The 26,926-nt window shown below is 42.4% G+C and overlaps 1 protein-coding gene across 4 annotated transcripts in view; it reads left to right on the top strand.

Annotated features, from left to right (window-relative positions):
- LOC114043178 (phosphatidylinositol 4-phosphate 5-kinase type-1 alpha-like) overlaps positions 1-21,278 on the top strand; it is a 31,028-nt gene extending 9,750 nt beyond the window's left edge. Inside the window, exons 2-16 of one of the 4 annotated variants that reach the window (XM_027862187.1) lie at positions 6,218-6,258; positions 7,800-7,877; positions 10,379-10,509; positions 11,495-11,612; positions 11,727-11,879; positions 12,601-12,900; positions 14,282-14,487; positions 14,953-15,036; positions 16,386-16,434; positions 16,937-17,021; positions 18,034-18,183; positions 18,392-18,518; positions 18,650-18,730; positions 19,238-19,286; positions 19,559-21,278. In XM_027862187.1, coding sequence (XP_027717988.1) covers positions 6,218-6,258; positions 7,800-7,877; positions 10,379-10,509; positions 11,495-11,612; positions 11,727-11,879; positions 12,601-12,900; positions 14,282-14,487; positions 14,953-15,036; positions 16,386-16,434; positions 16,937-17,021; positions 18,034-18,183; positions 18,392-18,518; positions 18,650-18,730; positions 19,238-19,286; positions 19,559-19,561 — 1,655 coding nt within the window. In that variant the 3' untranslated portion in view covers positions 19,562-21,278. Of the gene's footprint in view, positions 1-6,217; positions 6,259-7,799; positions 7,878-10,378; positions 10,510-11,494; positions 11,613-11,726; positions 11,880-12,600; positions 12,901-14,281; positions 14,488-14,952; positions 15,037-16,385; positions 16,435-16,936; positions 17,022-18,033; positions 18,184-18,391; positions 18,519-18,649; positions 18,731-19,237; positions 19,310-19,558 lie in introns of all 4 variants that reach the window. The other 3 variants (XM_027862186.1, XM_027862188.1, XM_027862189.1) reach the window with 3 other exon arrangements.
- The last annotated feature ends 5,648 nt before the right edge of the window (positions 21,279-26,926 follow it).

The raw sequence follows: 26,926 nt of genomic DNA, 5'->3' as shown, positions 1-26,926 counted from the left end.
CTCCTAAAATAAATGTGGTGACCCAAGAGGGTCACAGACTGATCATCTAGTTCTTTTTTCTCCTCTCCCCTCTATGTTGAGGGCCTGGAACTCTGAATCATTGGGACTGACACTGTGTCATCCACTTCTTTGGCCAAAACAGGCTATTTGTAGCCACTCCGTGTTTTCTGTAAAGCAGCCAACTTGTCTTAGCTTCATCTTTGTTTCCAATAAAGTTGCTATATCCAGTCCTCTGAAATGTACTTCAGGGCCTATTAATAAAGTAGGATCCCTAAAGGCATGTTGGAAACTACCAGGAGAGGCAGCGCAAAGCAGTCTGTTACACTGAATGGTACCAGAGACAATTGTTGGTCACATTCTACCACGTTGTATAGGAAGCTCTTTCATCTTTCTCCATTTTTTAACCTCTTTTATTTTTCTCCCTCCCACCTTCCTTTCCCTTTAAGAAATGTGTTTTTTTTTTCCTTCCTTCAACAAATATTTATTAAGTTCCTACCATGTGCAATACGTGTGCATGCTATGCTCAGTGCTGGGGGTGGGGGGCGGGGAGAGGGTAAAGAAGTGAATGACACCTTACCCTTGAAGAGTTTACATTCTAGGTCTGAGAACAACATATAAACATAGTACTAGTCAGAATGAGGTAGGGCACCTAAAAGTGGTACGAGGGGATGTAGTTAAGTCAACAAGCATTATTAGGTGCCAGGCATGGTACTAACCACTGGAGATACAGAGAAAGGCAAAAAAAAGAAAACAACAAACCACAGTGTCTGCCCTCAAAGAGCTTCCATTCTATTAGAGAAGACAACATGTAAAAAAAAATGAGGTGGTCACAAGGTAAAGGAGTTCATGGAAGGAACTGGACTTTATTCACACTGGGCCTTAATATGTGTACCACACAATTGTGGAGAACGATTACAATTTTTTTTTCCACTTTGCAGTTATCAAAGTACTTCCACAAAAGTATTCCAGCTTCATTAAACAACTGTGGCCTAGAGTAAGTGCTCGATTGAGCCAAAAAACCTCTGTTCAAGTTCCAGCTCCACCACTTGTTATCTGTGACTTCACGGAAGCTATTTAAACTATCAGCTTCTTTCCTTTTCTGTAAAATGGGTTACTATCACAGAGTTGTTAGAATCAAAATAGATAAAGTGTTTTATATTTTTCAAGTTTTATATATATATATATACGTATATATGCACACATATGTGTATGTATATATAAGGTTACTGTTATTAGTACCTCTTTACTCTGTGAAGTACTGTTACTGAAGTCATTCTACATACCCCAGTTAGATCCTGATTTATTTAGCACCTTCCCTGTCATTTACCTCAGTCTTTGGGGTAAAGTCTCTGCTCAGTGTCAAAGCACTTGGGACTAGAAGCTCAGGCAGTGGTGACCTTGAATACAATAGCTGGTATCTCCTGCATCTCTCTGTCTTGCACATGCTGTGAAGAATAACACACTTGTACATCATGCTTTTTGGTGAAGGTCATCGTAGGTTAGATGGAAATAATGTAGGTGAGGACTTTGCCTATAGCAATGCTGGCTTTTACTGGTGCAGTTTAAAGAGTTTAGGGAAGCATTTGTAGACAGGTCTAGCATACCACTACTTTAGGGTCCTATATTAAAGACCTTCATTGTCCCTGTCACTTAATCACTACTTCCTGCCAGTGCTGGCACAACATGAACTCTTTACTACTTGTTTTCCTTCTGTCATATTTAAGGAGGCAGGGATGTCTTCTATGCTACATAAGCCCTAGTGGAATAGAAGTGGAAAATGTTATCAGTGGCCTTAGGTGGACCCTGAATGCATCTAGGGATGGTAATGAGTCTCATTCAGCTGTTGGTATATTATTTGCATTGAGTCTCTTAGAGGATAGGGTTCCTGGCTGACTCCTTACTTCTGTTGCTACATGTGCTGACGGTGAAGAATTTCATAATTTCTCCCTATTTTGCTTCTCTCTTCTGTGCCTGATCACAGCACTCTTGGATGAAGGGGTTGTTGATACCTACACATTAAGCACTTTAAGACACCTTCAAAGCTAGTTTTCTCCAAGATCTATGAACTTACAAAACATCTCCCCAAATCTTACTTCAACGCTAATGTTGAGGATCATTGACATAAGAATTGTTAGTCTTACTTTTGGGATTATGCTCTCAATTTTGTTTCTTTCTGATCTCTTTCTTGTCCTATGGGCCATATATTCATTGGATTAATTTCCCAGCAAGGATCCTGGTCATACCTTCTTTTTCTTAAGTTGGTAACTCCCTAAAAGTCTTCTAGGAAACGTTATCAGCTTTCCTCTCACCCTGTTCCCACCTATCAGAGTGAAGAAACTGTCTCTGAAAATGTATCAGAGAAAGTCAGCTTAGGAGAGTGATTCAGTATCACAGAGCGGAAGGTTGCAGAGAAGCCACAGTAATGGTGGTGAAGAGGAACAAAAAAATTTCATCTTTGAGACCACTGGAATGTGTGGTAGAATAGAGTGAGGTCAGGCTTTGCTCACACTTACTCTGCAGCCTTCCTGGCTGAGCTAGTTACTAGAATGTTTGGTTTACAAAACCTTTTTGGTTTTCTCCTTCATAGGTTGAAATATGTGCTAAGTTCTTCCAAAGCATCCCACATCTCAGTTTTTGGATTGATGCTAATCTGAAAAACTTAATAACTATATTTTATTATTTTAGGAGAAAAAAAATAGGCCTCATTAACACCAGAGAGAAATCTTTCCTATTTGGGAAAAGTCACTTCATGTGTTTATCTCCATCTCATACCTTCTTCTGGGTTCCCCATTCAATAGGAGAATATACTGGGGGTGATTGTGTCCTTACCAGAAGGTATTTGAGGAAAGGCGTCAGGAAATCAACATCCTTCTTAAAGAAATTTGGTCTTATGCAAAGGGATTAAATCTCTCCTGTCCTCCCAAGTCAAATGTTGTAGTATTTCAGACCAAATACACCATCCAGCTGGAAGTATCAAGCTGGTATTGCCATGCTGAATTGGCATTTTTAACAGTTTCTCTTTTGAGGTCATTTCCCACAATTATAAAATGCTTAAACAGAGGAAAGAAGGCTCAATTGTGAAGAGGACAGGTGCAATGGTAGTGACTGCTCCAACTTTGGGATTTCCTCGATAGACCATCTCAAGTTGGCAGAACCCTAGGGCCAAGTCCATAGCAGATGGTGCCCAGTGTTGGCACTCCAGTGTCCATCAGGCCTCTGCACTAAACTGGGTTGTAGCATTGAGTCTTTGTTGGCAGCCTTAGCAAAATCCTATAGGTTTTCTGTTTTTTTCTATCCCTCCCTGGTAGCTTGGCACTCTGATTAGTTTCCTAGGGACATAACTTCCTGCAAAGAGAAGAGTAAAGCCTGTTCTCCGAGTGCCGTTTGGTCTGAGGGCCATTATTTAGCACCTGGCAGCCCCTTTTCTTCCCCTTACAGCTGCAAGCTTCCTGGGATGAACCCCAGCTCTGCAGCTGCAGTATCCCAGCTGAAAAAAGAAGAGAGAAAGGCATCATTGGATGGAGTCCTCCCACCAGAGTCTTAGGCATTGTCTAAGATTACAACTCTAGATCTGGTTGGTACATGTTATGTGAATACTATGAAAGAGTAAGAACCAGAACCTCTTTTAAGGAGTGTAGGGAACAAAGTTGGCCTTGAGCTGGCAAGTTCTCTATTTCTCTCTCTCTCTCTCTCTCTCTCTCTCTCTCTCTCTCTCTCTCCCTCCCTCCCCCCCTCCCCTTCTCCCCCTCTCCCTCTCCTTCTCTTTTCCTCTCTCCCCACTCCCTCTTTCCCTCTCCTCTCCTCTTTTTTCTCCCCCTTTCTCTTGGAAATAGCATTGTAAAAATGCCTTTCTTTTTCATTACTTTGGCCTCTATTAATGACTCATCTTTCCATTTAATTGGAATATTCTCTCCCTCTCATTTCCCCTCCTACCCTCAGTGAAACAAAGAAAGGAAGGAAGAAAGGAGGAAAGAAAGAAAAACAAAACCCTTGTAACATGCATGGTCAAACAAAACAAATTTTTGTGTTGGCCATGTCTAAAAATTAGATGTTTCAGTCTGTACCCTAAATCTGTCATTTATCAAGGTGTGGGTAGCATGTTTCATCATGCTCCTCTGGAATCATAGTTGGGACTGACCAGCTTTTTCAGAATTTAGGTCTCCTTTTGTGTGTGTTATTTGGGCAAGTCTTCAAGCTCAAAGCAGATTAAATTCTACCTAGAGGATTAAGGAGTCAGTTTGGGAGAAACCAAGCCTTTGAGATGCTCAGTATAGATTCATGAGTGTTTACATGGCAGATGAACTTCAGATTTTGCTCTTTGACCCATCCTTCCCACATTAGAATTCATGCTCAATATCTTACTCCTCCTATCCGAGAAATAACTTTTATCTTTTTTCAAAGGCTGAGCCACTAAATTGAGAGAGTCAGTAGCAGATTTAGCATCAAAATATAAATGTGGAATCCCTGATCTAGGCCCTCAAGTCTCAAACTAACTTTGTTCACCCAAGTTATGTTAGTTTTTGTGAAAATTGGTCTGTTATGGAAGGGGGTGAAGGATTTACAGGGCCATGGTGAGGAAGAGTTAAGTCTCCTTTAATCTGGGCATGAAGGGAGTCTGTGTTTTTCCTATTACCATGTTTCATTTTGTGTAGCGTGTCTTCTTAACAGCATTGAAATGTTAAGCATAAGAACCGGTACCAGTATTCAAGTCTTTGCTTTTTTGGGAAGAGAGGAATGAGAACCATCTGTTCCACTCTGTTGGCTTCTAGCCTGTCTGTGCTCTGCGTTGTGGGACTGTAAACACTTAGCCTGTGGCCAGTATTGAGTCCGAACCTTTTCCCTCGATCCTCAGATCTAAATTGTCTGGTTTACATAATTAGATGTAATTTTTTTCCCTTAGTATCCCCAAATTTCCCTCTCCTTTTTCCCAGGTCTTCACTTTCATTCCTGAATTGCCATTATATTTAGACTTATCATTTACATCTTTTTTTGAGATGTTTAAACTTCTTCCCTTCAGATTCTTCAGAAATAGACCAAAGACATGATTGAGCAAACCCTGAAGATAAATGTAGCTTAAAGTTCTGTCTTCTCCCCAAATGCAGAAACTCTCTGTCAGCCTGCCTTTGCTTTGGCTTCATCCTTTTCCTGGTTGGCATGTAGGTAAAGGTGAGGGTGGCAAACTTACCTGTTCATAGGTGTAGGGCCTGCAGCCATTTTCTAAAGATAATTGCTTCACATTTTTCCCAAGTCAAATGGGTGAAAAGCCATAAATTGAAATTTGAATGATAAGGTTTGTCCATAGCAGGCACTCAGTATTTCTTGAATGAATGAATTTTAAACCTAAGCTACTTATATCTTTTCATTTATTGACATTAACAGCACAATAAACCAGGACAGGATATAGAAATCCTAAACAGTTCCTATGTACCCTAAGTTCCTTTACATCAGTGGTTTTCAGCATGAGATCTGGGGGTCCCTGGGACTCTTTCAAGGGGTCCATGAAGTGAAAATTGATGTTTTAATTTCTAATATGGTAAATATCAGTAGATATAATGCACATAAACAAAAACTCTTTGAGAGGTAATCAATTGTTTCTAAGATTGTAAAGGGTTCCTGAGACCAAAAAGTTTGTGAACCAGTGCTTTACATCGTCCCCTTTCTCTCCTCCTCATTTCTGTTTCACCATAATCTGTACTAACCTAACCTTCTCCTCATAGGGATTGAACATCTTATTCTCTTTTGTATTAAACAAAAGTTCCTGGACTCTCAAGATATTCTCTGAAGTTCTGAAGGATTTTATCAGAAGGCCAATGTGCAATAATGACGGCCTATTTTAAACGTGGCAATAGACTAGTCCCAACTCGAGGTTCTCTAGGAGTATTGGGATATTTCCTGTCCCTCCCTTTTCCTACCTTGGTGTCAAGTCAGAGCCACTGACTTTGTGTTCAGAGAATAATTACAGAATTATATTTTTTCCAAGCTCAGTGTAAGAAGGATGTATACTGAGAAGAGAATGAACTAAAATTATATGTTGGGTACGAGGTTCCTAAAAAAGAATTGGCATCTGGAATTAATGAGGAGGTGATTGGAGTTTACTGTCATGCTAGGGTCGAACATTGATTTTTAGTGTGTTTAAGCAAGAAACGTGTGTGTGTGTGTGTGTGTGTGTGTAGTCTAGCATGTACTTATGCTTTTGTTTTTGTTTTGTATTTTACAGTACAATCATCATTCAAAAAATCTTTGACCACTTCCTCTGAGGTGAGTGTCAGAAGATAATAAGAATTTGAGTAGGGTGAAATTTTTTTTGTACATGGTACTAACCTCTACTAGCTAATGCCCTCGGTTAGGGCAGAATGAGCTGACTCTCGCCTCTGGTAGACAGAAAAGAGGTTCCTAGTGTCTAACCAATGTCACTTCTGCTTTGATTTTATTTTATTCTTTCAGCGAACATAGAATACGACTCTTTACACCATATAGGAGATATTCTTTAAAACTTCCTTCCTAGACCATATTCCTTGCCTTTCTCTAACTTTTCTGCCCCCTCCAGGGATCTGTGATAACCTGTAGAACACACAAGTAGAAAGCAACCAAGTCTTGAGGGCCTTTGAAGAAATCCTTCCTCTGGGTCATTTCCCAAGATTCCTCTGCTCAGAAACCAGGGATCTAATGATAAGAGTGCTGGTATTGGGACTGTGGAGGTCTCTAAGTCCCGACTCCAACACTCGTTAGCTGTGTGACCCAGAGCAAATCTTTAGCTTCTAAGCCTCATTTTCATCATCTGTTCAATGGAGATAGAAGTACTCATACAACTTATTTTACAAGATTGTTGTTTGAAAAGTGCTGTATAAATCTTAAATCATAAGAATGTGACCAGCTGTGATTATCTTCAGGAACCAAGGGCCTTGAGAGGAGCCATAGAATTTTAATGTCATGTAGTGAAGTCTAGGAGGCCTTGTTTATTTATATTCCTCTCTTCTGACTGTTGGCTCCAAAGATTAATCTTATTGGTTCTTCCCTAAATCACCATTCCCTCTTCTCTACTTATTTTGAGGATAGAAAACGTAAGTCAAGACTAAACTCCTAGCAATTTCTCTTACTGTGACTGGAATGGTCCATCTCAGCCTTGTGACTGCTGGGCTCTAAATCTGCTCCCATAAGCCAATGACTAGACTGTCTAGGCAGTCTGTGATCTTTTAATCTGACTTACTAGGGTCCAGAGTGATTTGGTGATCAGCATTTTAGAGGTAGAAAATGAGCCTCCTTACTAATAATTTTAATAACAGCAGCTGACATTCACGTAGCACGTTAAGGTTTCCAAAGTGCTTGACAAACATTGCCACATTTTATTCTCTTAATCCTATGAAGTAAGTACTAGAGATACCATCCCCATTTTACAGATGAGGAAACTTGAGTCTCTGAGGGATAAAGGGAGTTGACCATGTCACATAGGTGGTGTTAGAGTTGATACTTGAATCAAGTTGTCTCTCACTTATAAATCCAAAATGCTTTCCATTATTTAGTAATTCATCCTTTTAAAGGTCAGCCAAGGATTTAGCATAGTTTCTGGGATACCTGTTCCACAATCTCATTTTTTCTTCCTTTCTGTTGACAGTATCATTGTATAGCTACACTCTTCAATTGACCTTTGTTCCTGCTTCTGTTAATGTATTGGAAATAAGCATTAATGCTTTGAAGCTTTATTAAATGCCCTTAACCTAGAAAGCAGAGCATCAGTGATTGTATCTACTTTGGTAATTGCCTAGTGTGAATATTTACTTTTGTCTTCTTTGTCTTTGTAGGTATCTGGCTCCTCTGGTCCAGTCAAGAAAATAGGACATAGAAGTGTTGATCCCTCTGGGGAAACAACATATAAAAAGGTATATCTGGATTCATGTCTCTCCTCTTAGAACTGGGCAGTGATAGCTCTGATTTCCCCTTGTCCCCTTTTCTGGTTCTCACATCTTCTGCCTTTTCGAAATAGCATTACAAATAGCTAGTGCAATGCACTCACAAAAGATAGACTGTTATTCGTCTCTGTATGTTTAAATGAGGATGTTCTTAATTGAAGGTTTACATTTTTGTAACAGAGTTGGCAACAAGTACCAGCTTATTGTACAAAAGAAACTGGGTTTCTCTGTTAGGGAAAGGCATACAACAGGTCCTTCAAGGCTGCTCTCACCTCACCTCAGGGCAGATACATCTCCTGCTACCTTTCGTGTGATGCCTCATATACATGAAACTGCACGAAGAGGCCAGCTCCTTATATGGCAATTCCCGGACAGACAGCAGCTGGCTCGCGTTGCAGCTTGTCTCGTCAAGCTCCTTACTTCCAAGTATTGTCTTTGGAATGAAAGAATTCTCAAAACTGGTGGGAGGAGCCTAAATATCTGCCCTTGAGATACCAAGTAGGATGTAAAGGTGGTTGCACAACCAAGAAGAGATAAGAGGATTTGGGTAGGGGCAGAGGCCAGGGGGAGAGAAAAGAAGAGCAGCCACTTGAGATTTTCTCAGCTCTTGGCCAAGCTCCAAGATATGTTCTTGTTCTGTAGCCCTCCCTGGGAGCTCTGTAGCTAGCTTCCTAATAATAGTACCTACCTCACAGGGATGTTGTCTAGATCAAATGAGATATTATATGTAAAGACTTTTGCAAACCTTAAGCACACTGTATAAATGCTAACTACTCCTGTGCCAGAGCTCCTTTGACTGGTATAGGAGGTGCTTAGGGCTGCCAGCCTATTGATTTGGTGGAGCTAGATTCTGGTTTCTGGTCATATTGGCTCTTCTGACATCCTTGTCTTAGTGGCATTATCATAAATCAGCACTTCGATGTAGTGACATACACTTCAGATTTTCACATAGCTAATTCTTGAAACAGAAGTTAAGTCAAATCAACAAACATGTATTTAGTGCCTCCTATTTGCCAAGCACTGTGTTAAGCACTGGACAGGTAAAGAAAAGCAAAAACCTGCTCTCCAGGAGTCTAATGGAATAGAAAGCATATCCAGTATAAATCAGAGATAATTGACACAGGGGAGGCACCAGCATTAAGTGAGTTTGTAAAAGACTTCTTTCATAAGGTGGAATTTTAGCTGGGATTTGAAAGAAGCCAGGGATAATTGAATCCATGGGAGCTGATGAGATCACCAAGTGAAATAGTATAGAGGGAGAAGAAAAAAAGTTGCTTCTTTTTATTCCCAGCTTTTTTTGTTTTGGATGGTTTGTAGTCTCTCTTCCATCCCTGGGTAAGCTGTAGTTTAATTTTGCTAAAGTCTATAATATCTTAGAACTTTAGAACTGAAAGGGGTCTGTACAATTATCTAGTCCAGGAGTTCATTTTTTTGTTACATGGACTCCTTTAACAGTCTAATGAAGCCTATGCATACATCATGTTTTTAAATACTGAAAATAAAATACATAGGAATATAAAGGAAACCAATTATATTGAAATATAGTTATTAAAATACTTTAAAAAAACCAATGTATGGATTCCAGATTAAGAATCCGTGATCTAGTCCAATTTTATAGATGAAAATCTCTTGATGCTATGACAGTAGGATGTGTTTATTTTTTCATTTTTTCAATAGGCAATGTTCAGAGTGGCTTAGGCTACTGTTTCTGCCTCCTTTTCTCTTAAACAAGATGCAGAAATGCAAATAGTTCCATAGTTCATTAGATTAATACCTTCCTCTTGTAGTAGGCTCCGAATCTCATAGTACAAAGTCTTTCCTATGGAATTGGGATCCTGAATTCGGGTGGGTGAGGGCCTTTGCTTCCTGGATTTAGAATTTTTTGATCACATTGGAGAAGATGAGTTTATTAAGCCCTTCCTTTTTCTTTATGAAGTGATCTGCATCTTTTATGTTCCTTTTACCCCCAACTAAGAGTTTTTAGTCTTTTGGGGTCCTAGTCAGTCTCTGCTGCATGCTGCTGTGATCTCTCCATAGCCAGCCAGGCACCCATGGAGTTACCATCAGGGGTATAAAGTGCTTGGCGGGGAGGAGGATGTGTATCTGTTGGTTGTCTTCCAGCATTCTCAGCTTGAGAGGGTTCCTAAGATCGAAGTCTAAGAGTGGGGAAGAGACAGAGCTATGAGCCCTAAAGAAAGTGTGTCTGGCAGTAGAGTGAACTCAGCTGGAAGGGAGCACCCTGCCTGGAGACCCAGCTCTTGCTGTTCTGTCCAGCAGAATGTTCTGCTCCCTCTCGGCACTAGCAGGGCCTGATGTAGCAGCAAGCCAGGAGCACGTATTTTTTTTTTTCCCCGCATGTTACCGAGAAGCCTTTTGCTTTCATTTCTTTCTTCTAGCACCCTGAATCTGAACTTTCATAGTGTGTGTCAGATTTAATAACTTGAATTTATCCTACTTTTCCTCTCCCCCAGACAACCTCATCAGCCTTGAAAGGTGCCATTCAGTTAGGCATTACCCATACCGTTGGCAGTCTTAGCACCAAACCAGAGCGGGATGTCCTCATGCAAGACTTCTATGTAGTGGAGAGTATCTTCTTCCCCAGGTGAGATAACCTGACATTTAGGGGAACAAATCTGGTCCCTTTCTGCTGATGCACAAAATCAGATTTAGGGGTTCCTCAAGGAGATTAGATGTGGCATTTTCTGACCCCAAAAAACCCACACACACAAAATTGGTCTTACTACTTTGTAATTTACTTGATTGTGCACATTATATGTCTCCAGTAGAAAGTAAGCTCCTTGAGGTTAGGGACTGTTTGGTTTTTGTCTCTTGTATACCCCCAGTGATGAGCACAATACTTTGCACCTAAAGGTTTTGGAAGGTTGAACAGCTCAGGGAGACAAACAAAGAAAGATCGTATCATCTAGTTGAGTCTAGTCCACATCCTGACACTGGCCCTTAGAAGTCAGGTACGCTCAACCATGACCCTTGACCTGGGCAGTGGAGTTCAGTCAGAACAGAGATTGTCCACTAATGATCTGTAGCAAGTTGCTGGTACTTGCTGCATTTTAAGGGTAGGAAAAGGAGGGCCTGGTGTGGTACCCACCGCCACCCCCCAGCAGTGTGGCCAGAATCTCTATTGATGTGGTAGTCGTATACACTCTGGTTTAAACCCTTTTAAAGGTTTATATGATCTTCCTACTGAGGAAGGCGTTTGGCAAAGGTTAAAAAGTCAGGTGTCTCCCCAGACCCAATCAAGGGATCATGGGTCTGACTTGCCGTTGCAGGTCTCCTTGTCCTTAGCTGCCACAGAGGTTTAGTTTTCCATGCTTAATGAGCTGAAAACTAAAGCAGCTGTTGCTTTTTGCTTTTTTTTTTTTTTAATGAGTTGAGTATGGGAGTAATATGAGTACTCCCTTAGCCCATGCCTTAATCCCCACACTCAGCCCTTGACTCAACAAGTGACTCAGTCAGAACCTTGATTATCCCTCTGGGAGGGTGATCTTGGCTAGACTCTGGGGGAGCACTGAGGGAGGCTTCCTGACACATTTTTGTAAGTCTTGACTGTTTCTACTTATCTTGTACAGTGAAGGGAGCAACCTGACCCCTGGCCATCATTATAATGACTTCCGTTTTAAGACTTATGCCCCTGTTGCTTTCCGATACTTCCGAGAGTTATTCGGAATACGGCCTGATGACTACCTGGTAAGCTTCTGGGATGCCTTTCTTCCCAGTTCTTCTTCAGCCCAGAATTCTATTCCCAGGTTTGCCAGGTCCTGGTGTTTCTGAAACTCTTTTTCTTTTTTTTCTGGATCCCAGTATTCCCTATGTAGTGAGCCACTAATTGAGCTCTGCAACTCTGGAGCCAGTGGCTCCATCTTCTACGTGTCCAGTGATGACGAATTTATCATCAAGACTGTCCAGCACAAAGAGGCCGAGTTCTTGCAGAAGTTGCTGCCAGGATACTACATGGTAAGAGAGCTGGGTTACAGTTCCCTTCCATCTGCTTCCAGGCCATGGTGCCAGCGAGCATGAAAAAGCAGCTTTGACGCTTCCTTCCCAAGAACTTTGTTTTGGTACTTTTTATCCCTTCTTCTCCTGCCTCACCTTGGTCTTAGTTTTCTGTGTCTGGCCTACCCTGAGGTTCACAGGTAGGGTTGGGTTTGAGGCCTTCTTTAAGATCCCAGGGCAAAGCCACATGCTCAGGTTCAGTTTCTTTAACTTGACTTCTGCTGACTTTGCCCTCTTTGTATATACCCCTAGGCTTGAGGATAGGTCAGGAAGGCCTCCTAGTACCTTTTTCCTCCATTTGTCCCCAGGATGTTTCCTTTGTCACAGGATGATCTCATCCTTATCTCAACAACTCCAGAGAAATATTTCCTCACTCATTCTGTATCCTGACCCTAAATTACTATTATTGTATGGGTCACTGTATCCACAGCTGTTCTTGTTGTAATGATTTCTGTGCAGAATTGAAATGAATGCTATGGAGGATTCAGACAAGTAAGAGTAGCTTGAAAATCCCAGGCTGACAGACCCTAAAGCTCTGCCTTGGGAAGTAAATACCAGCACTCCTAAGGCAAAAAAGTGATAGAGATAAAGATGATGGTATCACTTATCCTGGAGCTTTAGTGAAAGTCATCTTCCCCTTTAGTGTATTCCCCCTGCATCTCTCTTGTCTCTGCCCCCTCAGAACCTGAATCAGAATCCACGGACTCTGTTACCCAAATTCTACGGGCTGTACTGTGTACAGGCAGGTGGCAAGAACATTCGAATTGTGGTGATGAACAACCTACTTCCACGCTCAGTCAAAATGCATGTCAAGTATGACCTCAAGGGCTCAACCTACAAACGACGGGCTTCACAGAAAGAGCGAGAAAAAGTGTTCCCCACCTACAAAGACCTAGACTTCTTGCAAGACGTGCCAGATGGCCTCTTCTTGGATTCTGACATGTATAATGCCCTGTGCAAGACGCTGCAGCGAGATTGCTTGGTGAGTGCCCCCTTGCCCCTGCAAAAGGAACATCAGGATCATGCCTCAGTATTGACCTTGTGACAAGCAAGGTAGGATGATATTCCTTAAATGTCCCTTCCCTCAAAAAAAAGTCACCAGACTTCTCACTGACACCAAGTATCACAATGAACCCAGCCCTGTGAAGTTTGTAGTTAGAATAGCCTCTTTGTCACCTTGCTTAGCTCCTTCACAAGAATCCAGTATTACTTTATAAAGTGCAGGGAGAAAGGATGGGCAGAGACAGAGGGTGAAAGCTGGTAAGGAAGACTTGGGAGAAAAATGGGAAGAATGGGCTGAGGGGCCCCTGAAGGAATGGAGGATTTAGAGAAAGATTGATAGAGAAACATGCTGTTCTCCAGGGAAGTTAGCAAGGTATATCCACATGGAACTTGAGAGCCTGAATTATGCCAAGAGGAGGGTGAAAGGGGAAGGGTCCCCTTTCCCATCAGGCCTTTGTTAGAGTTACAGGAGCCCCATCTGTTTGTATTGGGAAAGAGAAAGAGAAAGCTGCTTTTTTACTTTGAGCTTCAATTTGCTATTGGTACTTTATCTTCATTTCCAAATTTATTCTTCGTCCCTCTCCTATCTGGTGAGCTTGCCCTTGTAACTAAGAGTTCAGAAAAAAAGAAAAGAAAAAAAGACACTTTTGGAAAACTAATACACACATCAACCAGGTCTGACAGTAATAGGCAGTGCCCCATGCCTTTCTTCCGACAAAGGAGTAGTTCATTTTTTCATTTCCCTTAGGGCCAAGCTTGGTGGTCGTAATGACACAGCATTTAGCTTAATTTTGTTGTTCTTTCCATTTACAGTGTTGTCCTTGTTTTTGTTGTTTTCCTGGCTTTGCTTACTTGACTTTGCATCAGTTCTTTTAAATCTTCCCATGCTTCTTTGAATTCTTTGTAATTGTGATTCTTTATAGCACAGTGGTATTTCATTATAGTAACATACCACAGTTTATTTAGCTGTTTTCTGTTGGTTCTAGTTCTTTGCTTTCCATAATGGTTATACCAGTTCACAGCTTCATCAACATTGTATTAGTGTGCCTGTCTTTCCATAGTCTCTCCAACATAGACTGTTACCATTTTTTGTCATCTTTACTAATTTGCTTACCAGGAGGTGAAACAGAATTGTTTTGACTTTAATTTTTTTAAATTACTTGTGATAGTTTGCAGTTCTTTTGAGAACCATTTGCTAATAGGCTAATTCTAAGAGAACCCTTCCAAATTCTGCTTTTGTAGGGGGTGGGTGCCAGGTCTTAGTAATCCTCTTCCTCGTGCTGGAATTTTCACTTCCTTTTTTCCAATTTGGGTTTCATGTGTCTCAAAGACTCTAGCCAAAGTATCTTCCTTACACCTAGGTGCTACAAAGCTTCAAGATCATGGACTATAGTCTGCTGGTGGCGATTCACAACATGGAGCATGCCCAGAGAGAACGGCTGCCCACTGAAATGGGCTCTGGAAATGACACCCGAAAACCAGCCCCACAGAAGGCTCTCTATTCCACAGCTATGGAGTCCATCCAGGGGGAGGCCCGACGGGGTGGCACCATGGAATCAGAGGACCAGTGAGTATATGATGAGTCCTGGGAAATTCAGTGTAAGGCAGGTCACTATTGATTGTAATTCAGTTTAGAATAGAACCATCTTGGACCCCATCCGTGAAAATCTAGTTATTGGACTACTATTAAGCGAGGTTGTCCTGTAGCATGACTCCCAAGAAAAATGTTATGGTATAGGTAAAGATCTAGTGTAGATTGTGATATCCATGGGATAAGGTTGATCATTGTCCAGTGGGGCTTATTAGGGAAGGTTTCCTGAAAGGCAGGTTGGGGAGGGTTGGAAGGAACTTACCTGCAAAATATTTTTGAAGGGAGAAGATTTCATGATTCTCCAATCCTTGGAAATTAAAGTATAGTTTGTGCTTTAGTGAGCTCAAGTCCATGGCCGAATTTGACTTAGGGATGGGAGGTGCCATGCTTTTATAGCTCTGTGGTTTCCTCATTCTTCTCTCTCTCTTGCATTTGTCCCAGGATGGGTGGCATTCCTGCCCGAAACAATAAAGGGGATCGACTGCTGCTTTATATCGGTATCATTGACATTCTACAGTCTTATAGGTGAGAATCTCTTGGGTAGCTAGGACACAGAAATGGATCCTAGGTTTTGCAGTTGAGGAGGGATGAGTGTTTAGGGTTAAATATCCCCTTTCCAGTCAGATAAGTTAGCCTTGCTTCCAAGATATCTCCTGATTAAGACTCATAGGTTTCAGGACATCTGCTTGTTATGCAAGATTTCAGATGAGAGGCTTCATTTCCTCCCCCAATTCACACATACCTTCTGGTAGAAAGCTAAGTCAGCCCTAAGACCATCTGTCTGCTATTGCTTTACATGGCATGAGTCACGCTCCACTGCAGGCTGTAGCTGGAAGTTACTTCTCTTCCTTTCTTACTTTCCCAGTAGGGAAAAACAAGGGAGTTTCTATAATTGGGCCGAGAGCCCTAGCTTCTGGCCCCAGTGAACAGAGATGAGGAGCATCTGCTGCAACCCAGAGTTCCTCTCTCCCTTTTCCCCTGGGAGGCCCTTGCATTTGAAAATGATGAACATCTACATAACAAGTCTTCAGTATTTGTTGATTTTTTTCATGAAGAAAAGATCACCTGTCTTTAGATCCTTTTATCACCACAACAAACCAAAATCTGATTCACACTATTACCTTGGCCTGGATAACTGCCTCATTCCTCACATAGATTTTTTGTTTTTTTGCATTCTCAGATAGTTATCTGATCTCATCCATGTGCATGTTCCGTCCAGCAATGCAGATTTCAGCTCATCCATACCTTCCCATCCTGGCTGACACTTCTTCATGTCCTTTCCTATGTTCGCCACAGAGCTTCCACCTAACACGTGTTGCCCTCATTACTTTCTCTTGCCATAGCAGCGGACACAGGCAGTCCATGGCGGGGAGGTCCCTTGCTGTAGCTGTGTGACCCGCCCATCTCCTTTTTTGATCATGCATTTATTTGATGGCATCTTTACTGAAGTTCCTGTTGTGGTTCCTTACTTGTTTTGTGTAGCAGCCTGTGTGTGATCTCCATAGTTCTTTGCTTTTTAAGTCTTTGGAGACTGTATAGTTTTCTATGAATCGCAGCCATACAATGCCACCAGTAAAACATTAGTGTTAAAAAGATGGGCCTTTGTTTCTGGGGGAAGTTTGGTGTTACTGAAAGAGCGTGGCAATTTCTGAAAGACTCTGCAGCCTGCCCTCCTCCTTCCATATCATTGTGGCCCCAGCGCATTGCCCATTTGCAATTGTCCAGTTGAATCTCTCAATTCTCAAGAGAATTAAGTTTGGATGACTTTGTTCTCCTAGCCACCATTTACCCACCTTTGCAGAACAAATAATAATTATTTTTTTTAATGAGTCCATGACTTTCAGGATGTCTTTGCACTAATAACTCTTTCACAGGTTCATGAAGAAGCTGGAACATTCATGGAAAGCTCTGGTCCATGATGGGGTAAGTGGGTTGTTTTTACCTGACTCTTCACCTCTCTGTCCTGCATTTCCCTGCTCAATTTTCTCTATAATGAAATGGGTAGAGTTGACTTTGAGTTTGAGAAGCCCTGGCTTCAATTTCTACCTCTGAAACATTGGCTATGTCACTTAGCCCCTCTGGGTTTGTTTCCTTTTCTGTAATGAGAAGAGACTAGACTCACTGACTGAGATTTCCCAGTTCTGAATTTATGACCCTGTGGTCTTGTGACATGCTGGCCTTTGAACTTGGGCAGGTCACTTAATTTCTCAGTGCTCCAGGCACCTCCGTCTGGCTCTGTTTCAGAGAAGATTACAACCTGTGCTAGTGGAGAAATTCCCTCTACTGTTAAAATCACCAGTCCAGCCTCTCTCCCTATTCCCTCTTCCACCTTCTGTAGGTCCTTGGCTCAGGGGCACATGGCATTTAGTATTGGGGAGGGGTCCTCTTTCTCAGAGCCCTTTCCCAAACCTGTTCTACTCCACAGGACACGGTGTCAGTGCATAGGCCGGGTTTCTATGCCGAGCGTTTCCATCGATTCATGTGCCATACAGTATTCAAGAAAATTCCCTGTAAGTGGTTCTTCCCTGATGACCCAATCCCATCACTGTCCCTATACATTGTGCCACTGAGGTGAGGGGCATTTGGGAGGGCTGGGGGAATTAGAGCGTACAGCCATGTGGCAACCATGGCAACCATGCCAACCACTGGGTCCGACAGCCAACTAGATAAGGAACATTAACACACATTTCCTATCTTGGGGTGGGGGTTTCTTTGTCTCCTGTCCCAGGCCATGCTCAGAGTAATTACTGTGACATAAACTTACTGTAGCCTATATCATCCCACCAGGGACTCTACTTTTTTTCCCTCTCAGCAGCAAAAGTAGACTAGTTTATCCTGGCCTCCATGTTTTAAAGCCCTCTAGGCTTTAGGCCCTTTCCATGCTTCTGTTTGACCTTTCGATACTAAGCCCACCAAAGCTCCCTCAAGAGGGCCTCAGGGACCTAGGAATTTTATGCAACTCTACCAAATAATCAGGTCTTCGCTTAATTACTGTTTATTGAACAAAATTGCCTGGCATGGTGCTAAAGAAATCAAAGAAAGCCTCTTCTTTCAAGAGGGACATAAGCTTGAAAGAACAAACACAAAAATAAAGCCTTAATAGAATTTTTAAGACAATATACCAAAAAATGCAAGTAATACTCAATGACAATTTAAGGGGCTAAAAGGATAATCATTTTCAAGCCTTCTTGAATAAGGGAAATTTGGAGGGGAGGACTTGGGTTTGAGGGACAGTAAGGGGGTGGGTGATGGAGTTAAGATACAAAGGTTATTTCATATTAGGGCTGAGGAGAAGATACATCTCCCTTACCTTTTGTTACCCATTTTCTTCCTCAATGGAGCATACTACTGAGGGACCCCAGATAATGATGTATTCCCTCTACAAGTTAAACTTGCTCTCCCTTTTTCAAGGGATGGGGAGGTGGGGAAAGAGAAGTAAGGTACTTTATACGTTTTTTTTTTTTAATCTTGGTGTTGATCTCTATGTTGAGTACTAAGCCGCTCTCTCTCTCCCTTTTGAAGTGAAGCTCTCTCCTTCCAAAAAGAGTCGGATCAGTTCATCCCTTCGTCGCATGGGCCCAGGTGGAAACTCTCTCTCCCCTTCCCAACTGACAGTCCCTGTCTCTGGAGATAACAAAGCAGAAATGACAACACAGGTGGAAGTAGAACCAGGTTAGCACCATGTGTGGCCACCATATGTCGTTAGGAACCTCCTTTCCCTCTCTTCCCCAACATCTTTCAGATTGGGACGCCTGTAATCTTAGAGATTCTATGAGACACTACCACATTCTTGACTCCTGCTGACCCAGTGGGACACTGAGTTCCTGTAGAGTTTTCCTCTTTTTCCTCACTGGTTCGTATTTCATCTTTCATCTTCTAGGTGTCTACTTTCACCGCCCTGATTTACTCCCCCGAACTCCACCAGTGGACGAGACCAATAGTGACTCTGCTGCCACCACCCTTTCTACCTCTCCAGGCAGTGAGAAATTCAACACACCAGCTAACAGGTTTGTTCCTCAGCCCTCTCTTCCAAAGGTCTCTCATTCCTTTCTCCAACTCTCTGTACTCTTCTGGGAAGGCAGTACTTGACCCCTTGTGACCCTCAGAGGTCATGGTCTGTCCTCTGCTCTCCACTTAGGTTCATGGGTGTGCAGGTTCACCTTCCTGTGGGCTCAAGCTCAGAGATCCTGAGAAGGGCGAGAAACCTCAGTCTTGATAGGTGAGGGGAGGGGTGAGCCCCTACCCTGGGCCTTGGCCTTGGGCATGGTCCCTTTGTGCTAATATGTCTGCTTATTCCTCTTCCTGACCACTCTGATCTTGAAGCTGAGCTCCCTAGCTCCACTCTCCAAACCTTTTTTCATCCAAAAACCTTCAGAGTGAGACCCTTTTTTGCCCCTGCCACAAAGTAGTTTGGCCTGTGAGGGACAGTGTTGTCAGCCTTGTACAGGGGTCCAGAATGAGGATGCTGGTGCAATTTATGTTACTGTTGAAGGAGCAGAGAACCACAATAGGTGGCGAGAAAATATTGTTTTAGTTTGAGCAAAATAGCAGTCCCTAACTTAGCTTTTCCTTAACTTCTTCCACCTGATGCTCACAAGTGATAACATTGAAATAACTTGGAGGGGTAGGGGGAGTAGGGCAGTCAGGAGGAAGGATAATGAGGCCTGAGCAGGGACAACCCCTTGCCCCATCTGACTTCTCTCCCCTAACACTTTTCCTCCCACAGTTCACCTCCCTCAGAAAGAATTGACGCTGTCGAGTCAGAATTCAGCTGTGTGAGTGACTGGGATTTGGGGAGGTTGGTGTCCTAAGGCACAAGAGGCTTATTATTGAGGTGGGGAGGAGCTGGTTGTACTGTTGATTGCCATGATCCCTTCCCCCTTTGTGATTCAGTGTTATGGCCCAAATTGGGTGGAGAGAGCCTTTGTTTCTGCCACCCAGGCTGAAATGAACTTATTATTATTATGAAATTATTCCAAAGCTCTGATTCTCTTCTACTCTTTTCTCCTTCCCCACAATTTTACTCATTTTTTCTTTCCCTCTCCAGTGAGAAAAAACCCAACAGAGGACCTGGCACTTGGAATTAGATTCTTCCATCATTGTGGTCCCAAGGTGTCAGCCCCAATCCCAGCGCTGCTGAGCTCCCCCTTTCCTGGCTATTGAAAAGGAGAATAGTAGAGTCTGGGAGAACCTTCTCCCCAAACTCCTGAAGAGGAGCCTCTTCCCCACCCCCAGGATGGGCATTAATTAGTGCCTTAGGCAGTCCGGCAGTGTCATTGTGTGGAGAGCATCCCGGATCCCAAGTTGAGTGGCCCCCATTCTGCACTTCCTGCTCAGCTTCCAGAGTTGACTTTAGGACTGTGCCCTCTCCAAAACTGAAAGTAGGGCTGGTGGACTATGCGGTTCTCTTCCGCCTTCCTTGCCTCTTTTTTAGCAGCTGGACTCTGTTCTTTTGCAGCAGGCTGGCTGACCGCCCCAACTGCGGCTCTCTCCTTGCCTTCAGGAGGGGAGGTTCTCTGTAACTTTGCTAAAGGTTTTTTGGAAAGTAGGGGTGTTCCTACCCCCTCCTTGGCTTGGGTTTTCAGAAGCTCCTCACACTCCCTCCCCTTTTCTTTTTTAAAAAAAGATTTCAAGCCAATTTCAGAACAAGAAGTTGGACCCTGGCCACCTCAGAGGCCTCAAGCAGTGAGATGTTCGGGGGAAGGAGTGCGGGCTCCCCATAAAGAGGAGAAAGGCTGGTAAAGCACATGTCAGTGACAACTATGACTCCAGGAGAATCCTCTTTGCATCACATTATGAGTTTCTCCTGTCTCAAGAATCTGAGATACGAGACAAGGGCCTATACATCGATAAACACAATACTCACTTGGAGTGGCCGTGGGATAAGTCAGAGATCTTCTGACCAGGATCCCTGCTGACTGTCAGGCCACACTGATTATTACTCTCTGCGATTTGAAATATTTTCTGGTTGTTTTCCTGAATATAAAGACTTATCAAGTGAATCTTGTATCCTTCTTCAAAGGATTTCCCTCCTTGCTCTTTCTTACCTGTTGCAACAGTGTCTTGTCTGGGGAACTGGGTCAGGAGGGTGGACAGCTTTACGTATGTAACAGGCAGTCCTCAATGGTGAGACAGAGGAATGTAACGTCTCTGGAATCTGTTCTTGAGTCATTTGACTTGTGCAGTGGTGCCATCCCTGCATCCTCAAGTGAAGAGAGATTGGGGAGAAGGTACTTTAGACCACTGTTCCCCAATGACAAGGAGTAAAAGTCTCCACCTTGCCACTCTGGTCTTGTGGGAATAATGGGGGCTGGAGTCTCAGGCAGACTGTTGAATCCCCATTCCCCTTTTCCCCTTCTTTCCCCCTATCAGGTTAGTCTGTACCCAAGTAACTGTCTATATTAGACACCCCGACCCCCACCTGAAGCCAGTTTCTGGCCTTCTGTCTTTGCTGCCATTTTTTAAATAAGAAGGAAACAGAATTCTTGCTATTTTTTTCATGATTTACTATTTATGAAGTATTTAAGTGTTTTATTCAGGGCAGAGTTATTCTCTAGGGGGTGGGAGGGAAACAGAATATTGGAGAGAGGTCTGGGTCTCTGTATGGCAGGTGGAATTAGAAGGGAAGGGGACTCAACATTTCTATGAAGCGTCACTATCTGCCTCTACTTTGTATTGTTCAAAAATGGCAAATGCATTATAAAATGATGAGTACCTGGTTTTAATGTATTAAAACTTTTCTCAATTATTTTAATCCCTTTTAAAAAGCTTTTTGTCGTTTTCCTTTCTGGTTCTCTTTTACCACTCTCTCTTCCACACACTTCATTCAGGTGACCCCAAACCGTTGCCTTCCTTCTGTTGCCCTGAGACTTAATCCGCCCTATCCACGTCCCCTTTTCCTAGCCTTAGCTGATTTCCAAACTTCTGGTAGAAGCTGCATTAACCTTGTATTCCATGCCCCATTTTATGTCAGGACACAGGTATGTGGGATGGATAGGTGGAGGGCGGAAAGTTTACCTCACTAATGCTTGGGTTTCAAATGTTGTAATACGGTCTGGCCTTTTCCAAGCTTCTTGTCCTGAATGGTGTCCCTTCTCAGTCCAGTTTTCCTTTCCAAGGTATTCAAAGCATCTTCCTGTGCTGTGCTGAATTTGAGCTCTCACTACCTGCTTCGAATAGAACAGGTAGAGTAAAAGGAAAAAGGTGAGTTCCTTTTAACCTGTCCTTGGGATTGAATGAGCCAGGTTGAAAGCCACCACTTTCTTCTCTACAACACCCTTCAACAAATATTGAACACCTAATTGTTCGTCCTTCCTTCTTGAAGAGGACCATGACATCAGGAAGGTGATGCCATGACTTGTAAGTGAATTAGATTTAAGTGAGGGAGGGCTGTGCAAAGTAACTAGTCTCACTTTCTTTGGAGCCATGTGGGGTCCAGTGGCAAGATATACTTCAGGATGACTGGAGATGGTCCTGAAGGCAGTGGGAGACCATGGCCTTTTAAGGCTAAGGTCTTTCTCAGGTCTCAGTTTGACTGATGCAATGCCCATTCGTTGATTAAGACTAGGTAAGAAATGAGGCAAAGAGTGACCTCTTTTACCAAGTTAAAAAAAAAATTATTTACACACACACATACACAAAATCTGGGAGGAGAAGACCATCAGGGTTTCTGGCCAAAACAAAAACAATTGCTGTTTACACTCAGAGCAATCAGGGACCGTGAGGGCTTGGACTGGGACCTATTGTTGGCCAATCAATGAGAACCAGAGTGATTTGGGTAAGATGTGGTCCATAAGAAAGAAAGCTAGCCTGTAAACCCCAAGATACCTTGTAAGGTTTCAGCGATCAAGATTTACATTCCTTTGGGCAGAACACCTCACAGTTAAGGGCATGATAACCCCTGTGGACAGAGGGAGAGGAAACAAGAGGAAAGGAGGAAGGAAAGAGCTGCGTTACCCAACTGGCACTGGCTGGTTGGGTCCCCAGTGGGGCAGCTCATGCTACTCGCAGGTTGTTGTTTGTCCTTCGTTCTGAAGAGTTCCATGACTTCAGAAAAGTGATGTCATGACTTAACAAGTGAATTGGATTTAAGTGAGGAAGGGTTATGCAAAATCACCAGCCTCACTTTCTCCTCCGGAGCCATCTGGATCCAGTGGCAAGATATAAATCAGGACAATTGGAGATGGTCCAAAAGATAGGGTAAGAATTGAGGCAAAAGTTGGGCCAGTTTGCCTTCTCAAAAGAGTCAGTCTGGGAGGGGAGGACATAACTAATGTATGCATAATACACATGACTTCAAAAACTTTACAATCTAATTGGGAAGCAAAAGATAGACAAAAATTAACTTTTAATTGAGAAGGCAGTTTTTAAGTGCCCGAATGTCACTATTATGCACTTAGACACTATTGTTAATACAAAATGTTTGTTAGGACTTGATACAAAGGTAAGGTCTCTAGTTAGGGAAGTAGTATGGCAGAGGTAGATGGGAACTGGGTCTTGACAGACAACTAAAGTTTGAAGGTGAAGGGGTACCCCGAGGGTAGGTATTCAGAGGGAACAATAAATGTGGCACAGAAGAGGCTGATTGGATGACTTGGAAAGGCAAGCCAGATTATTATGGGCCTTCATGCCAAGCTGAGAAGTTTGGACTTCATCCCGTAGACAGTGGGAAAGCTTTTGAGAAGGGAAAGAGATGTTCAAAGTGACACGAGGACACAAGGCTCAGGGGAGGAGATAACAGTCCAGGATACCTTCATTCAGTGATTTAAGGTTTGCTGAGAACTTCGCTTACAACCCCATAAAGTGATTGGTATATTGTCTTCATTTTACAAATTGGGAACTGGTGCCCTAAGAAGTTAAGTCATTTGCTTCATAGGCACACATCCAGTGGGGGGAGGGATTCAAAACCAGGGTTCCCAACTCTCAAGTCCATTGTCCCTCCTGCTACCCTTCACTGCTTTTCAGGAGGGTGTTGCTGTGAAATTCAGGTGAGAAGTGATCAAGGCTTGAGGTGGTGTGGTAACGTTGGTAATGGAAATGAAGGAAGATTCCAAAAGGATTTGGAGAAGAGGCCACTGACTGGGAGATGGTAACTGAGACACTTACTAGGCATGTGTTCCTGGGCAAGTCACGTAACTCCCCAAGCTTTAGTGTTTTTCATATTAAATTGAGATGATGTATAAATGTCAATTAATTGTTTTTCTTGGTGCAGTGGCAAGGCCACTAAATTTGGATTTGGAGGACTTGGGTTAGACTGTCCAGCTCGGCCACTTACCACCTGTGTGACCCCAGGCAAATCTTTGTTTTTATACTTCAGTTTTCCTCTTTTTATGGGTAAAGAATGAGTCTCAACGGTTCAAAACCTCTATTCTTTTCACTACTGCCCGCCAAAGATGACTTGTGAATTCAGGCTCCAGCCCCTCTGATTAGCTAAGGAGAACAATTTTTCACTCTAAACAAATTAGGCTGAGGAAGTGCCCTACTTTCTTCAATGACTTTGACCTTGGGTTCCTTTTGTCAGGTTGCTCATTACACTGAAGGGGCTGCTTAGGTGGGGTTTGGCCAACTCTAGGGGCTTTCTGCCTTGTGTCAGAGGAGCCCTCCAGTGGTCAGCAGTAGTACATGCTGTTTATTTGGCTGTCATTCACAGTGCTGTCTGTGCAAAGGACCAAGTCCTAACATGCAATCTTGGGACTGATAAGCATGTGTCAAAATAAGGAAAATTAATACAAATCATGAAGATAAAAGAGTGGGAAGCCTTTGAAAGATCATCTTGCTTTTACAATGGAGGCTTTACAACTTTTCCAGTGTTTTGTATCTAAATTCTTATATCCAACAAAAATTCTTCCTGAATTGACTTAAATCCATTTCCTTTTCAATTTTTCAAGGACAGAAAACAACTTCTCATCCTCATGAAAATCCCAAAGCAGTATGTATTTCATTATACTTTGGGTTTCTACTCCCAATGAAGACAATAGTCACCCTTTAGACTTCTCTAGGTTATTTTATTATGAACTTATTTTCTATCTCTTTATATTTTGATCTTGTTTTTATTGTTTTTTATTCTGTTTTTTACATCCTCTTCATTTTTTAATTGATCCTTTCCTCTCCTCTGCCTGTCATCCTTGGTAACAAAGATTTAAAAGGAAAGAATGGGACAAAAGCTACTCTGCAAAAGAAACCAATACAGTAATAATTCCCGACAAGTATATAACATTCCACAACCAGTCACCCCAACCCTTCAAAGAGAAGAGGAATGTGTGTTTTCTCAACACTTCACTTGAGTGAAGTGAGCAGGAAGAGAATGATGAATACTGTTCAGAAGGAGAGAAATACCGTTCATAGCAACGATTTTGTAAAAACAAACAACTTTGAAACAGTTAAGAACTCTTGATCAAGTCAATGATCAGCCACAATTCCCAGTGGATCCTCGATGAAATATACTTTCCACATCCTGACAGGAAAGTGGTGGATTTGGAGTGTAGATTGAGACACGTGTTTGGATATGTCAGTGTGGAAATTTGTTCTGCTTGATATTTGTCACAAGGGGTTTTTCTCCCTTTCTTTTTCAGGGGGATGGTGATGAGAGGGATAGAAGGTGGACTATGGTTAACTGAAAAAATAAAATTTAATTAAAAAAAAACCTCTAGGGTCAAGTTTGGCGATTTATAATTCCACAGTATTAACTTTTGTTGTCTGTCCCTTTGTATATTATTTGTAAATGTTATTTTCCTGGTTTTCCTTACTTTACTGTCAGTTCATAAGTTTTCCCATGCTTCTCTGAATTCTTCATATTTGTAGTTTTTAATGATGTAGTAATTACATTCATATGTCAGTTTATTTAAACATTCATTTCCCTGATTCATCTCTGATTTAGCCTTGGGAAGAAACTAGGTGGGGTAGTGGATTGTGCTGGACTTGGAGTCTGGAAGACCCTGTTCAAATCCTGCCTCAGGCTGTGTGGCTCTGGACAAATCACTCAACTCTTCTCAGGCTCATTTGTAAAATGGGGCTGATAATAGCAGGTGTCTCAGGTTTCTTCTTTTTTTTTTTTTTTTATTTTTTTTGGGGGGGGGGGGGGGGTTAAGTGACTTGTCCAGGGTCACACAGCTAGTAAGTGTCAAGTGTTTGGTCTGAGGCCAGATTTGAACTCAGGTCCTCCTGACTTCAGGGCTGGTGCTGTATCCACTGTGCCACCTAGCTGCCCTCTCTTTTTTTTTTTTTTAAATCAGTTTTTTTCTAATGATCAAATGAGACCTATCTAAAGCTCTTTGAAAACCTTAAAATGCTATGTAAATGGAGGCAGCTAAGTGATGTAGTGGATCCCCTGGGCCAGGAGTCAAGGAGCCCTGAATTCAGATTTGACCTTGACACTAGCTGTGGGCAAGTCACTTAACCCCTGTTTGCCTCACTTAGCTCAACTTTAAAATGTGGACAATAATAGCTTCTACCTTTCAGGGTTGTTGTAAGTATCAAATGAAATAATAGAAACTTGATTAGCGCAGTGCCTGGCACATAATAGGTGTTATAATGGGGCAGCTAGGTGGTGCAGTGGATAGAGCACTGGCCCTAGAGTTAGGAGGACCTGAGTTCAAATCCAGTCTCTGACAAGACACTTGACACTTACTAGCTGTGTGACCCCGGGCAAGTGACTTTACCCCGATTGCCTCACAAAAACAAAACAAAACATAGTAGGTGTTACATAAGTGCTTATTTTCTTCCTCCCTCTCCCCTGAAAGCTAGCTATTATTAGTAATAGTAATTCTAGTAGGGGAGCTAGTGATATGCCCTTGACTAAACAATAGTATGCCGCCTCCACAAAGTCCTTTGATGCCTCATCATGGCATGAAGGTTCTCAAAAACCATCAATACCTCTGGCAGATTCTACCGCAGTAGAATGATTTCAAAGATTGCCCTAGTAATAGATTGTGTTCCAAGGACCAAGTGGATAGGCTGTCATGAGTCTTTAGCAATAGTTTTTTGACTATGGCTGTGCATTAAAGAAATAAATGAATAAGTAAGTAAATGAATGATAACTAACATTTATATATTGCTTTACATGTTCTCTCATTTGATTCTCAGATTAACCCTGTATGGTTGGTTGGTTGGTTTCCTTCAGTCTTGAAGAGGACCAAAATGACATCACTATATTGGAGTCAAAGTGGTATGTCCAGCTGACTGATCAGAATAATATGAACTTGGAAAGCTCTACCACACATTGGACACAAAGAGTCCACGTGAACATTTGGGGTGGAGATGTCTCTGAATTTGCACATCTCACATTTCTTTGAGCTACTGCAATTCTGCTTCACTCATTAAGCACAGAGCCTTCTTCGATGTGGGCACAACAATCTGAGTGGTCCTTTGCCAGTGTCTTCCATGTCACACAATTGATTCCAGAGTCCTTAAGAGACCT

The sequence above is a fragment of the Vombatus ursinus genome, unplaced genomic scaffold (assembly GCF_900497805.2).
Source record: "Vombatus ursinus unplaced genomic scaffold, bare-nosed wombat genome assembly UNPS02014768.1, whole genome shotgun sequence".
Lineage (NCBI taxonomy): Eukaryota > Metazoa > Chordata > Mammalia > Diprotodontia > Vombatidae > Vombatus > Vombatus ursinus.
The sequence above is the reverse complement of the archived record's forward strand: the minus strand, read 5'-3'. Positions and strand labels throughout refer to the sequence as shown.